Source organism: Emys orbicularis, chromosome 3 (assembly GCF_028017835.1).
Source record: "Emys orbicularis isolate rEmyOrb1 chromosome 3, rEmyOrb1.hap1, whole genome shotgun sequence".
Lineage (NCBI taxonomy): Eukaryota > Metazoa > Chordata > Testudines > Emydidae > Emys > Emys orbicularis.
Window position 1 is genome coordinate 39,010,395 of NC_088685.1, and position 15,680 is coordinate 39,026,074.

Consider the following 15,680-nt stretch of genomic DNA (forward strand, 5'->3'; position numbering starts at 1 on the left):
TTCTGGTGAAGTGTTTTACTCTTGAAAAATTAAGGATTGGTTGGGTATTTTGCTTCCCTCCCTCCCATCTAAATGCCCTCCCACTCCCTGGGGAAAAGAAAGAAGAAGAGGAAGATGATTTGAAGTGAATAATTCTTGATCTATTTTCAAGCCAAAAACAAAAATCCCAAACCTACTCACCCTATACTTCACAGTTCCTCTGTCGCTGCAGGGAATGTCAGTACCAGCTGTGTTACCCAAGCCAGCTGATTATATAGATAGTCTTTGGAAAGTTAAGATATATTAAACCTTAACATCCGTGATGGAGGAACTGTGAGATTTGGATGCATTTTCTCATAATATGAAGGTAGCAAACACAGTGTAAACCGACTTGCTTTAGTAACCAAAGCTCTTTTTTTCTAATTCTTTACCTGTTATTGTTAGAAGAGCAAAGTATTCTGCTTTTTTTGATGCAACTTGCTATCTGTTTTTTATTGCTCTAATCATATAAGCAGGTGCTGGAAGGACTGGAAGTAGGCAGAATCATATAGATGTTAACTCTGTTAGACTAACCTGCCAAAGAGTAAATCAGGGACATAAACACAGCAACAACATACCTTTGGGGATTTCTCATTTCACTGTCAAATTTTACACCTGTGTTTTGGGAGGATGGTTGTGGTTAGTGGGAAGTCTCCCCTTTTCTTCCAAATATCAGATTAGCCTTTTATGAAGATATGAGTGAATCTACTTTAACAGCATTAATGTTGTGTAACAGAATCATACTACGTGTGGGAGGGGGCTTAATGCTTACAATCTATATAGGCATGATAAAGCCTTTTATCATTCTACTAAGCAATCAGATTAAAAAACACAGAGAGGTGACATTTTGATAGTCAAAAGCTGAATTAACAATATTTTTCTTATTTTGACAGAATCCTGATATGGAAGTAGATGAAAATGGAACCTTGGATCTAAGCATGAACAAACAGAGACAGCGAGATGGTTGCTGTACCATTTTGACACCACTGGAGCCAATGTCACCACAACGACAAGCTGTGATGAATAACCGGTGTTACCAGCTGAATGAGAGTGACTGCTGGGACTTGCCAGTGGACTACACTAAAATGAAGCCCAGAAGGATAGATGAAGATGATTCCAAAGAAATTAATGTATGTCTTTTTCATCTAAGGGTTCTGATTGCAATCTGACTGTTTTAATTCATTAGATTTCTAAAATCTGAAAGGGAAGAGGAAACACCATGTGTAGGTAATAAACAAAAAATGGATGGTTTCCTAACAAGAGGACACTCTGGTGGTTAATCTTTCAAAATATATCATGTTGGCACACATCTGATCTGTGACTAACTTCCATCCGACAACATTTGAACCATGAATGTGAATCATGTTTTCTAACAGCACTGTCTTGTTAACAAATATTTTCTTCTGTGAAGATGTTCTAATTTTCCAAATCTACCTTATTCCATCTGAGCAAGTTGACATAACTTTTTTCAATGTTGGTATCAAGTTTTTACCAGCTTTCCGAACAAGATACTCTTCTCAGATTAAGATTCAAAAGTGAAGGACTGAATATTTAAAAGTGTGTTTATACACACAGATCTACTTAAGAAGCACAAACAGAGTACAGTATAAGTTTTCCATTAATTTAGCTAACCAGGATTTTGTTGTCAAAAGGCCTGCTCCTACATTCCTTGTGCATTCAGGAAAGTAGGAGCACCACGCTTTGGGTGTGCAAGGGATACACAATAGGGCCTTTATACCATTGCAATGAAATATTTTATTTCAAGAGTATTATGAAGAAATATGAGGTGTAATACACTCTAAAAACCTGTAAACAGAAAGAGGTAAATAAAGAAAACTTGCTCCATAGTGAATTTATTTTAAGTTTCAAAGCTTGTAACATGTAGCAAGTGTTTTCAGTCACCACTCTGAAAGGGTGGTCCTGACAGTTGTCAGACAGCTGCTTTGGAGGGCGGGGTGAGTTGCTGGGAGGCTACTGTTTGTATTTGTCAGGTTTCAACTCTAGCTCACTAGCCTGTTTGCCATATTTATCCCATTGTAATCTAGACATGATTTTACAATCCCAGACTTTGTATAGCAATATCTTTTCTTTTGCTATATCTACATTATAAGATTAGAATTCTTATCAACCGTGTGTAGCAATATCTCTCTCCAACTTATTTTAATTAAAATATAGGATGGCATGATTTAAAAAATGAATGTAGAGACATGCAATAAAGTGCTATTTGCTTTATATACATTGGGTGCAATCCTAGCTCTGCTAAAATCAATGCGGGCTTTGCCATTGACTTGGTTGGGGCCAGGATTTCTCTCATTATCTAAGAAATGGGAGATATTAAATACAGTATAATACATTGACTGAAACAAGCAGAATCGTTCTTTAATTCTGTTGCTCACAGCACCATCTGCAGGAGTTTCTGCATCAGTGCTTTCTGCCATGGTTTTTTCACTTCTGAAATTAATGCTTAAGTTTCAAATATAAAAAGGCTAAATCCATCAGTAAATTTAATTACAAAATTATATTTTGCCAGGCAGATCCATTGAGGTTTGCCCCAGATTGTGACACTACATGTGTGTTTAGCAATTGGCTGCTAACATCATTCCTGATTCATTTTTCGGGAGAATGCTTAACTATTTACAAATGTTATTGAAGTTGGCATTTTGATGGATAAGATACTATATTTAGGCTTTGTTTTTCTGTGGCTGTGGTTTGTAAAAACTTGTGACTTTGGAAAAAGTATTGATTCTTGTGAAAAAGAATAGTAGTTGACTTTCAGAGGCAGCTGCTGATACCATTGGGAATAGACACTATACAAGAGAGAATATCTGACTTTTGCATCTTTCTCCTCAATAAATAATCTAATTCTTTTTCACGGATTCTAACGTGTGCATTGAAATGTAAAGGTACTATATAAAGTTCTAGCAGGTGAGAAAAAAGGTAAAATAATGTCAACATTTTTCTGATTGAGTGGGAGTAATGGAGGCGATATGTCTGATATGTACATAGCATTATTTTTTGTGTATATTGCAGCCTCACCTAAGTGGGACTAATACCCATATGTTTGCCTGCAGCCAGAAGACTTGGATCCTTTCCAAGAGGCACTTGAAGAACGAAGGTATCCTGGTGAAGTTACAATCCCAAGCCCTAAACCCAAATACCCTCAATGCAAAGAGAGCAAAAAGGATTTAATAACGTAAGCATAATGTGAGGTGAAATTATTTTTTCTCCTTTTAACCTTTTCTCTTTGTCTTTTTTAAACAAACAAGTACATATACGCCTTGCAGTATGAGCATGCGACATTTGCAGCATATAAATGTTTCCAACTGCCAGTTAAGTAAAGTGATAAGCTAACATGTATTTGCTTGTTCTTAATGATGCTATATTGTACTGAGACGCCATTTTCATTTAATGCTGTTCATTTTTCAGCTTTTTGATAGGATGCTTAAATCCCCTTGCAGTCATTGCAGCTAAACTGGAAACAATGAAACTTTTAAAAGTTTTTTTTTTTATTTTTTTAAACATACTTACTATTTTGGCTGTTTTTGTTTTTGTTTGGTGGCAGATGTCCAACACCAGGGTGTGATGGGAGTGGTCATGTGACTGGTAATTACGCCTCACATAGAAGGTGTGACTTCATTTTTTTCATGGTGGATTCTGTCTTTTCAATTTATTGTTTTCAGCTTACCTCAACAATGCTGTCAAAGTAAAAATGTTGAACTATGTGTTAACCCTTTGAGTAATATATGTTGATATTAAAAGCATGCTAATTTGTGTGTTGTATAAACGTCTTTTATTTTTGAATAGATTACTAAAATTTCCAAAGTTTTCTTAAGCTTTTTGAGTAGTTAACCCAGGGATCACAAATATTTTTCTTACATTTTACTACTTTGTAAAAACAAAAAAAGTTCATTTACATTATGTAGTACTGGAAGTAAAATTTATATCTAAATATATTCAGAGGGTTAACTATATTACAAAATTCAATATTACAGCACTTCCCCCATCGCTTTTCTGCATTACAATTTTTAATTTTTATTTTTTATGTTGTGATTGTTTGGGAGAGTTTAGCTTTTAAGGAGGTTAACTTACTTGGATATCCTGCCATGTCTTACAGTCTGTCTGGCTGCCCCTTGGCTGACAAAAGCATTCGAAGTATGCTGGCCACAAGCTCACAAGAACTCAAGTAAGATATAAACAAAATCATTCTGTTTACATATTTATTTGCTCAGCAAGCGCATATAATTATGACAGACTCTAGATATGCTATTTGGAAAAGTACTAGCTAATGTATAGGAACTGACCCATGCTTGGAATTTCCACTGAAATCAATAGGAGAATCATGCAGTGATTGGGCCTATAAATAAGTCTATTTCTTTGTTATTTTCTTTGTGCATAGAGTACACGTTAAGGATGGGCAACTTCAGAAATTTTGCAGTCCCAGTCTGGACAAGCATCCAAATTTTGGAATCCCTACTCAGAGTTTATCTAAGCTATCTAAGGGTATGTCTACACCCAGCCGCTTTTTTCAGCGGCTGGGAATCGAAGTTCTGGGTTCGACTTATCGCGTCTTGTCTGGATGCGATAAGTCGAACCAGGAAGTGATCGCCGTCGACTGCGGTACTCCAGCTAGACGAGAGGAGTACCGCGGAGTCGACGGGGGAGCCTGCCTGCCACGTGTGGACCGAGGTAAGTTCGAACTAAGGTACTTCGAACTTCAGCTACGTTATTCACGTAGCTGAAGTTGCGTACCTTAGTTCGATTTGGGGGTTTAGTGTAGACCAAGCCTAAGTCTCTTGAAGTTATCAGTCTGAGCTTGAAATATCAAGAGAATAGATTGATGAGACTAGTCTGATTCCAAAATTGGCAAAGCAATTATCTGACTATTTCAGAACTTCAAGGAAGGTTTATTTCCAAAAAAAGAATTAAAGGTCCATGCTTAGGTGTAAGGAGGAGGTAGGCGATTTTTTATGGAATCTGAACCAGTTCGCCTATCCCTAATTCATGTATTGTTCTCCCCAGGTTTGTATCCCTATTATCAGCCTAATGCATTGCCTCATTTAACTACCTTTTCTAGAGTTTTCTTTGCTATTCCTATGCATTTTTTCTTTCTACAAAGTAATGATTTCCTTTCAATACTTCAGAGTGAAAATTGTAAGCAATAGACATTAGTTTATTAAAGTATTATGTTGAATTATTCAATTAAAATATGAAGAAAATCCTGTAGTTTTGTCTATGCTGAAATAGGATCTTTTAATATTGGCAGCAATTAAACATATTTATGTGATTAGTTACTCTATTCTGATTTTTTTTTAAATGAAAAATCTAGGTTATACAAATGCTCTTTGTGGTTGTAGTGAGAAGTCCTACCAAGAATTCTGTAACCTCCTTCAAAAATGTGCATGTTCTGTTTTGGTCAAGCAATACTACAGGTCAAAACTTACTCTTCTCCTGCAGCCAGACCTTTGCCTAAAACTATGCACATGGAAAGGCTGCAGGATTGGATAATCATGTGGCATTCCTCAACATACCCCAAATACATAGTACAGAGGGACAGATATTTAAAAGTAAGGAGGCAAGGATGGGAAGGGACAGCATGAACAAATACTTGGTGATGATTCCTGACCATGCTGAGGAGTATTCCAAACATGATTGGGCAGGGGGCTACCTTTGCTGCCATGACTAGCATTTTCTTGAGATTCATACATGCATTGTTGGGAGAACAGACCCTAAAGCCTAGGAAATGTTTCAGAAAGTCAGCTGCTAAGACAGATTGCTCTCTAGATTTGTCTAACATAGTGAGTTCTCATAAGGGGTAAGAAACTCACTTTGCCTAATTTCAAATCCACTCCAATTTCACAGGTTTGAATGCTCAACTCAAACATTTGGGATCCCATTCCACTTAAAGACTGTGGGATGTGTGGGGGCAGGGAGGGGCCATGTAGGGAAAAAGTCAAATGAAAGCAAAGAGTGAGAAATAGAGTAAAGTGAGGGCAGACTGATTCTTGGGCTCAGAACCACATGGTGGGTGTGCAGGAGGCTATCTGCAGCCATAGTGGTTGGAGGCATCATGCCTGCATAAGGCAAGCACAGACAGGATGACTGTTGGGGGAACAGGGACAGTGTGTTTACTAAAGGTTCTTGCTGCTGCTTTAGAAAAGGTGCAACATACAGAGACCCCACTTGTGTTTGTGTCGCATTAATTACAACACTACGAAGAAGCTCCTTCTTATAACCTATTGCCTCTTCTTCCCTCCCAAGCATCCCAGTCTACTTGCCCAGCAAGTTTTAGTCTCACCCTTCCAGTCCTCCAGTTCCCTCCACTCCTGGCTTTTTGTCTGATCTGTCTCTCTTCCTGTCCTGGCCTCCAGTCATCCCCCACTCATGTTTCTTGTCCCAGTCTCCCTCCCTGGGCTCCTTGTCAAATCTCTGTGTTTCCCCATCGCAGTTCCTTGTCCCAAGTTCTTTGCCCAGCCGGTGCTTGTGTTCCCCCAACCTTGGCTCCTCATCAGATCTGTCTCTCCACTCACCTCCTTCCCCTTTGCATCCTCCTCTCCATGGCTCCCAGTCGAAGTCTCCATCCCTGGTTCCCAGTCCCAGTCTTTTTTGTCCAGCCAGCCACAGTTTCCTTCTTACCCCATCCCCTGCCAGTCTCCACTCCCAGTCACACCCTCTTCATAATCTTCTTTTTCCAATCTACTCTCTGGTCTGGCTTCTGTCCCTTCTGCATTTGAATCAGGCAGCTACTTGGGCCTAGCAGGGAGAGGATATTGAGCATACAGGAGGGACAGTGTAGATGCCTGAACCTGGGATGGCCTGCAGCAGCACAGAGGTGCAATTGAAGGGAAAATCCTACTCAGCCCTGGGCTACAGCATGTCCAGTATAGATGGAACCATCAGGGAATTTAGTTGCTAAGATCTATGAAGTCCCTACTGAGCAAGTGCGAACTGCAATTTTGAAAGGCTTATAACTGGCCACATTTGGACAGGTTTTCATAGGGATGCACAAGGCACATTCCTGAAAGGGCACTCCCTTGCCAAACATCAAGTCTCTGCTCCAAAACATGGGTGCACTAGAACTTTTCAAAGTAAAAGGCACCAGAACATTTTTAGCATGACCAAAACAATGTATTTTTCCTTAGCATCATACTTGGAAACAACTAAACTGCCTTCGCTGAAACATTCCAGAAAAGTTCAGCCTGATGCAGACACCTAGCATAGACAATTTCAGCCCAATGGGTTAAATTTTGGCAAAGGTATAAGAGTCTGATAATGTGATGTGTTTGGCAACCTTAATAAAAGGCAGTTGCACATGCCCCACCTGTAATTCATATAATGTGAAGGTGAAATTCATTTGACCAATGAATTTATCATTCACTTTTGATCTACCCTATTACCACTAATGCATCTTCTTTGGGCTAGTTCTAACATTCCTAACACCTGAACAGCATCAAACAGCTGCCATTTTTTAAAAAGCCAAACTGCCAGAGAAATGTTTACTTCTTCCCCCAAACCAGGGGGGTCGGCAGCCTTCCAGACGTGGGGTGCCGAGTCTTCATTTATTCACTCCGATTTAAGGTTTTGCGGGCCAGTCATACATGTTAATGTTTTTAGAAGGTCTCTTTCTAAAAGTCTATAATATATAACTAAACTATTGGTGTATGTAAAGTAAATAAGGTTTTTAAAATTTTTAAGAAGCTTCGTTTAAAATTCAATTAAAATGCAGAGCCCCCCAGACCGGTGGCCAGGACCCGGGCAGTGTGAGTGCCACTGAAAATCAGCTCGCGTGCCGCCTTCGGCACGCGTGCCATAGATTGCCTACCCCTGCCCCAAACTGTAGAATTTCCCTCAAAAAAATTATACCTGCCTGAGCCCCAGAATAGGTAATATTCAGTTGTGTGCCAATGATGGGTCAAAGGGTTGGTATCTCTCGTCCCTGTAGGGCTAATAGCTTGCGTACTATCCCATTGGAAAGGAGAGATTCCCAGCTTGCTTTTAGCACTTGCTTCCTGCCCTGGAAAAGCCCAGAATAGCAGAATTTAATTATAGGACATTTTTATGTATAAAAAGATCTGTTTTAGATCATTTAAAATATATAAAGAGAGAACTAATAAAACTAATGTTTTATATCATATTTAGCCTAGTTATCAAATTTTCAGAATTCCTCTCCCTCTAAGCCTGAAAAAGTGAACAGATCTTAACAAAGTTACTAAGTCTACTGAATGCAGAAAAATGCAGAAATAAAGTCCAATAAAATGTTTTAAATCTCTAAAGCATTTGTAAATTATTTTTCTCTAACACATGATACCGAATACATGACACTGTAGTGTGACATAAAGATTGTATTGCTGGATTGTACCATTTGGGATGACCTGCATAACTCACTCATGGCTTTGCCATTCATGGGTAATGCGACAAATCTTAAACTCATTCAGATAAAACCTGTATATGGCATTCTACAATTATGTATTCTCTGTCTTTCTGTGTCTATATATACAATTATAAAACACTCACACAAATATGTGTAAAGTAATTTCCAAACTGGAATTCTGTCAGGACTCCATGCCTAGCATACCTGTGCAAAAAGTGCTATGAGATATTTAATGAGCATTATTGGCTGTATATCTGCTCTGGAAGGCAAACTTCCAAATTCACCACCCTAGACACTATCCACACTTTTTGTCACACACACTGTGTGTCATGAACAGTTAAGCATGTTTATTTGCTGTTCTCCACCTGTGTTTCAGTTTTTCTTTACCCACATCCCCTCAACAGACCAAACTATTCATAAAGGGTGAAATTCTACAAGCATTTCTATAACCCAGCACACTTTTGTGCTGGGATCTGCACTCGCTCTCAATATAAGAGTTTGGAGGAGTACAATAGAGTTGGGTAGTATAGATCCAGTATGTATGTTCAAAAGGGAGACAAATCATTGGTTACCTAACTTGTATTGCAGCTTTTGCAGAACTGGTTGACATATTTGTATATATTGAACTCACTCCTCTCCCTTAGTCTTGCTCCTCCTCTTTCCCTCTCCTGCATGGGGAATAAACAACCCAGGAAGAATGAACACAACTTTTTTGTCTCTCGTCTGCCTAGGAGTGGACTCCCTGAGCTGGTCCACCTGTTCCTTCCTGGTTTCAGCACCTCTCTTAGTATCCTATTTACTTATGTATATACCCAACTGGCTTATAGACAGGTCACTGATTTTTAAATAACTGAAATATTCAAAGTAGTGCTGAGTCATATATAAATATATAAGATAATTGTTTAAAGACATAAGTAACATCAAAAGAGGTGGATATTGGAGACTTCGAGGAATGTTAAGGTCTTAAAATGGACAAAATAGTATAAGCATCCAAATCCTTTGATGGCTAGAGCACAGTCTATTTTGATTAATTATTATGTTTATCTTAATGCATTTTGTTTCTCAGTGCTATAGTTTACAGCAGGGGTCGGCAACCTCTGGCACACTGCTCGCCAGGGTGCTTACCCTGGCGGGCCGGGCCAGTTTGTTTACCTGCCGCGTCGGCCGGTTCGGCCGATCGCGGCTCCCACTGGCCGCGGTTTGCCGTCCCAGGCCAATGGGGGCGGCGGGAAGCCTCGGCCAGCACATCCCTCGCCCGCGCCGCTTCCCGCAGCCCCCCATTGGCCTGGGATGGTGAACCGCGGCCAGTGGGAGCTGCGATTGACCGAACCTGCCGACGCGGCAGGTAAACAAACTGGCCCAGCCTGCCAGGGTGCATACCCTGGCGAGCCACGTGCCAGAGGTTGCCAACCCCTGGTCTACAGTAATTGGGGTCCTATAAATACCACAGATCAGATTGATAGACAGGGTCCGGAACAACTGTGTTATGGCAGCTTTCTGAGGCATGAAGCCATATTTTCACTCCACGGTGAATAATAGAGTTGGCCAAACTCTTTCTTGACATCCACCCATTCCAGTTGCAGTGGCATACTGGAGAATTTCATGCTGATGGATACCATGCAGTTTATATGACTCTCCAGTCACACAAAGTCTGAGCATAAACATGTCTCTCTCAGCAATAGAAGTTGGTCCAATAAAAGATATTACCTCACCCACCTTGTCTCTCTAATATCCTGGACCTACAGGGATACAAAAACACTGTGTACATAAACATGAGCCACACGTGCATAGATCAGATACAGGTGAAGGAAATTACAGGGTTTGATCAATAATTTTCACTACTGAAGGAATTTCTTTGGCTCTTAGTTCCCAGTTACTGGCACCAGCAGAGAAGACTTCAGTATTTTTAAGTGTCTCTGAAGAAATTAACATCTGGCCTGAATCCAAGACTTTCCAGTATTAGGTTACAGGCTATAGTGTTGGTGAAACACAACTTCTTTCTTAAAAGACAAAGAGATGCTGGATTGAATAGTAAACCTCCCTATGGTGGGAGAACAATCAGCAGCCAAATAACAGTTACAGATACAAAGTTTAAGGTGAAGGGTAAAAGTCGTTAAATACAATTTTTAACCTTAACCTAGTTCAGGGATCTGAAACTTAAATCACCACAAGGGCCACATGAGGATTAGTGCGTTGGCCTGAGGGCCGCATCACTGACACCTTTTCATACAAACATACAAAAGCCCCCGCCCTGCCCCCAGCCCCGCCCCCACTCCACCCCTTCCATGAGGCCCTGCCCCTGCCCCACCTCTTACTACCCCTTCCCTGCCCCCATTCCAACCCCTTCTCCAAAGTCCCTGCCCCAGCCCCGCCTCTTCTCCGCCTCCTCCCCTGAGTAAGCTGCATCCCTGCTCCTCCCACCTTCCTCCTGGAAAGTCCTAAGTGCCACCAAACAGCTGTTTGGCAGCAGGAAGCGCTGGGAGATAGGCGGAGGAGTGGGGACGCGGTGCGCTCGGGGGGGCAGAGGCGGGGGTCAGGGGGTGAGGGGAGCTATGGCGGGCCACATCGGCCTGCGTGTTTGAGACCCCTGACCTAGTTTATTTCCTAGCAGTTACAGTGACTTAAGAACTGCAATCTCGTAGAATTATAAACATTTTTAAAAAGTGAAACAACATTCCCCAAAGTTTTAGAACTAACTTAAAAGAAAAATTTTACTTTAAAATCGATTAGTTGATTTAAAAAGCAATCATTTGAATGGTGAATAAACCAGTCCAAGCCAAACCAGTCCTCTTTCTTTCTGTGCCCAATCAGCCAGGGCATCTGTGCAGCAGGGAGTTCAAGGAAATAACATACCCATTTCAGACAGGTGGATTCTGTCATTTAAAAAATAACCACACCTTTTATATGGCTTTGTGTAGGTTGGCCATGCTAAATAAGTCACCTATAAGACATATTACCAAATTTAACATTGTTTCTCTAAGGTCATTTCTCTGTCAACGACTCGTGTGTTAGAGGAAATGTTAGTTTCATATGATTATATTAGATTAGCCTGATCTCTAAGCCGTTTGGGGTTCAAATAAGTCCCCAGAAAACTGGATGCTTATCTGAACTTCCAATAGTCCTCCAATCCCCAAACACCCCTGTACCTAAGTAGATTTTCACTATGTGGAATTGTCTTCTGGGGGTGATATCAAGTGTCCTGCCCCTCTGGCATCTTTAGGGGAGGAAGGCATTCTCATCATCCTCTCTGTGTTGAAGCCTCAGGGCTACTACTGTTTTCTCCACTCTGAAGGTTGAGGATATTGTGGTTTCCTTTCCCTCATTCTTATGTACCTTTTTGCCCTAACTTCCATATTGTTGGATATCCAACCTCTACACCCCTCCAGCTATGTCTTTCCATCTCCCTGGGGATCCCATTCCCCTTATCCCTTTCTCCTGCTTCCCATTTGTGTCTCCCTTCTGAGTGTCTCCCCCAACTCCTGAGAGGGAGGGAGCCATTCTGCACCTCTCTGTATCCCACCCACCCCTGCCAATTACTGCAGCCTTAGAGTGGGGGGTTAGAAACTGCCGCTAGGCCGGTGAATATTCAGCTTCCCCAGTTGCTCTTTTAGCCCATGTGCTGCTTTCTAATCTCCAGCAGAGAACATAGTTGCTGAGAAAGGGAGCAAGCGAATGTAAAAGGAGCTGATTGACACTGGCCTCTGGTTGATTCCCACAGTGGCCCTATTGGCAGCAGGCAAAAATTATGCACAGTATATGTTTTTAACAGCTTAGGCAAAAATATATCCAGGAGCTATGGCCAGGACTGCAAATACCCAGGACACTTCCCAGCCAAAATGGGGCAGCTGGCAAGCCAGCGGTAAATATGGTGCTTCTTATTGTTTTTAATTATTCATACTAATCAGAGGACATTTAGAAATCTCAGGCCAAATTCTCACTCAAAACTCTCAGTGACTTCAGTTACCCAGACCAGCTTGCTTTAGTGAGAGCTGACTGAGTGAAGGCAGCAGGATTTGGCACGGAACATGTAATTCCACAATAGTTAAAACCTGGATCCTAGGCACTGGATCCTAGGCCCTTAATGGTGAAGTTTGAAGACATCAAAAATAGTTCATGGTCCCAACTCAGCAATAAAACAAAGATGTAAACATTACAAATATGTTTCTTTAAGCAATATATTCAGGGCCAGATTGTGATTGGGTTTTGCTGGGATTGGAGGGGAGCAGACAAAGAGCCTCCCCATCTTGGTTAACCCATGCAAGGGCCTGTCCCAGTTCTTTATGGGAGCGCAGGGACTTCTCTTTCAGTGTGGCCCTAGAGAAAGCCAGTGTTCAAAAGCGCTATAAACTAGTATCATCAGTTAGTAAAACGCACCGATGGAGAACTCTAGGAGGGCATGGGGCTGATGACTTTGAACCCCCGCCAGATAAATGGATTATTCTCTCTCTCATTCTCTATATCTCTAAACCTTGAGAGCTTTCTGATTACATGGCCACTTCTTGTTCTCAGAACAGTTCCTTCTGCAGTGGCAGGTCTGGAGACTGAAGTGGATCCACCACCTAGAACTTGTATTTGCCATTCCTGGTATTTTTCATTGCCACTGACTGAATCATGTGTTATCTCTGTCAGCACAGAAGCACCATCGCTAGCATTTTGGATACCCACAAGAAATAGATCATCAACGTTTTCATTAATTTTTTTTTAGCATTCTTCTGTCCCTCCTGTAGGACTGACCCTCAGGGGGGGCTTATGACCTTGCTGCAGATGAGATAAAGTTTACACTGGCAGGTTGCAAGCCACTTTTCTGTGAGGATTCTAACATTTTCTCTCACCTGCAGGGGTAACTGTTTGGCATTCTTGTTATAGCATTTCTTCTTCTCTACTTCCCTAGTGTGTATCTCTTCAGGTTTAATTGTTTTTGACTCAATACGCTTGCCAGAAGTTGGCACTAAAGTTTTTGTCCTTCTGCCTACTGCGTATCTGAACTGGTGAACCTAGTTAATAAATGTGGGGTGTATTGCAATACTCTAACAATGCTAACTATGGACCCCTTGAATCTGCCAGAGCTCTTTTTTAATCAAGTTCTTTGATGTTTGCACTTTTCTGTTCATAAATTTGATTGTAAGGACTTGAACTGATGTTCAAAGAAAATTACCAAAATGAGGCATTTATAAATTGTTGGTCATTATCTGTTGTTAACTCATTTGGAATCCTATGGTGAAAAAATTACATTATTACATTGCTGCTCCATAAATCGTTTAAAAGGTTAATTTAAAAAAACAAACCCTGAGTAATATTCCGCCAATAAGAGGTAATCATTTCCATTTCATTCAAACACATCTGTGCCAACCTTGGGCCAACTGCAATCAGGAATCTCATGTGGTTTCAGTGGGTTTTTTGCATTCTGTTTCCTGTATTTATTGCAGATTTCCACTTGGATACCTTATCTTTGATGGCAGCATGCATGCCTGGCCAGAACAGAACATCTTGGGCTCTGTTCCTGCACTTCTCAATACTCAAATGGGCACTGTAGGTTATACCTAGCATTTCCAACCTCATGTTGTGTGGTGCTATGACAATGTCCTTTGTACAGAATCCCATCATATGCAGCAATTTCATCTCTATAGTCACAATACTTTTTTTTACTTGGAGGTGCCTGGGCTTTTCCTGTTAGCCATCATCTAGAATAACTTGCTCAAGCTCTTGAAAGGTTGGATCATTTCATGTTTCTTGCTTGAGTTTGTCTAATTTTGTATCAGAAATGGGTAATACATGAGTCATATTTGCATAAAACCCCTCTTCCTTGTTTTCACAGTTTAAAAGCAGCTTTAAGAGCATGCCTTCTATGAGAAGCTCTTTACCAGGCATCTGCATTTCACTTGCATTTCTAATGCTGCAAGGTACTGCTCATAGGCACAGGGTCTGCCTGCATGAAGTACCTTTGCAATTTCTCTATAATTTTCTGAAGTCCTGACCGTGCTTTGTACGATGGTCCCCTGTAATATCCCAACAGTTTATGGTCTGTTTCTACATTGACTAATTTTTGCCTATAACAATATTCATGAAATCATTCACAACCAAAACCTATTGCCAGCATTTCTTTTTCTCACTGGACATAGTTCTGTTGTATTTTAATCAGTGCTTTAGAAGCATATGTCACTTAGACGTCATCTGGCATAAGCACAGCCTTATTTCCTGTGAGCTTGCATTGATTTAGGGCAGTATTTTGAAAAGTCGCTGGATGACTTAAGAACCTATGTCCCATTTTCAAAAGTAATGTAGGCATTTCGGAATCTCAGTCTCATTGACCTTCAGTGGTAGTTAGGCTCTTAAGTGCATAAGTCACTTTTGAAAATGGGACTTAGGGCTCGTCTACACTGTTCATTAGTCTGCACCAGAGGGGTGTAAATTCTAGTACACACTAGCGTATTGTGCATTAACTGGTCTGTGTGGACCCTGCTGGCATCGTGGCATGCACTAAAAGTTCCCTAGCGCGTGTTAATGTTTGAAAGGGAATTACAATAACGTGCACTAGGGAACTTTCAGTGTGTGCCACCAGGTGCCACATTGGCTAGTTAGAGCACAATACACGCTAGAATTTACACCCCTCTGGTCTGGACTCATGCACCGTGTAGACAAGCCCTTAGGCTCTTAAACCATTTAGGTACTTCTGAAAATTTTCCCTTTAGTTCTTAGGCTCTTTATTAATCTCAAAATATTTCAGCGCTGATGCTTCTGTAATAATTTATTTCAATTTCCAAAAGCTTTTCTCCTGTCAGTCATCCCAGTGCTATTCTGAACTGTCCCCAAGCAGCATTCTGAGGGGAGCAATTAATTGTGACAAATTAGTGATGAATTTGCTTAGATATGTTAACATGCCCATGAATCTCTCTAAGGCCTCCTTGTCTTGGAGTCTTTCCATTTGTACAATTGCCTCCACCTTCCTTGGGTTTGTCACTGAGTATGTGCCCTACATAATTTGTTCATGTTCAATTCAAGGGTCTTTTCTTTGGCACAGTGCAGTCTCTCATTGTTTTGTTGATCATTTTTGCCTCAGATCAGCAGATCATAAACAATTGCTTCCATCCCATTCAGATCCTCAAAGATCTGGGACGTGATGCTGTGGTATATCCCAAGTGCTGAGGCAACCCCAAAGGGAAGTTGCTTAAGCATGTATTTACCAAAAAAGGAGTTGCAGAGTTTTGCACTTTCTGTGTTGTGTCAGACCTGCCAAAACCCTTAGGTTGCACCCCTAAAACCATTGTTGCATTTTGAAGTCTAGACATGCTCATTC

General features: G+C 40.9%; 1 protein-coding gene across 4 annotated transcripts in view; it reads left to right on the forward strand.

Annotated features, from left to right (window-relative positions):
- MYT1L (myelin transcription factor 1 like) overlaps positions 1 to 15,680 on the forward strand; it is a 150,810-nt gene that overhangs the window by 69,459 nt on the left and 65,671 nt on the right. For all 4 annotated transcript variants that reach the window (XM_065400682.1, XM_065400683.1, XM_065400680.1 and 1 more), the window contains exons 12-14: positions 912 to 1,148; positions 3,090 to 3,211; positions 4,133 to 4,201. In XM_065400682.1, coding sequence (XP_065256754.1) covers positions 912 to 1,148; positions 3,090 to 3,211; positions 4,133 to 4,201 — 428 coding nt within the window. The remainder of the gene's footprint in view (positions 1 to 911; positions 1,149 to 3,089; positions 3,212 to 4,132; positions 4,202 to 15,680) is intronic.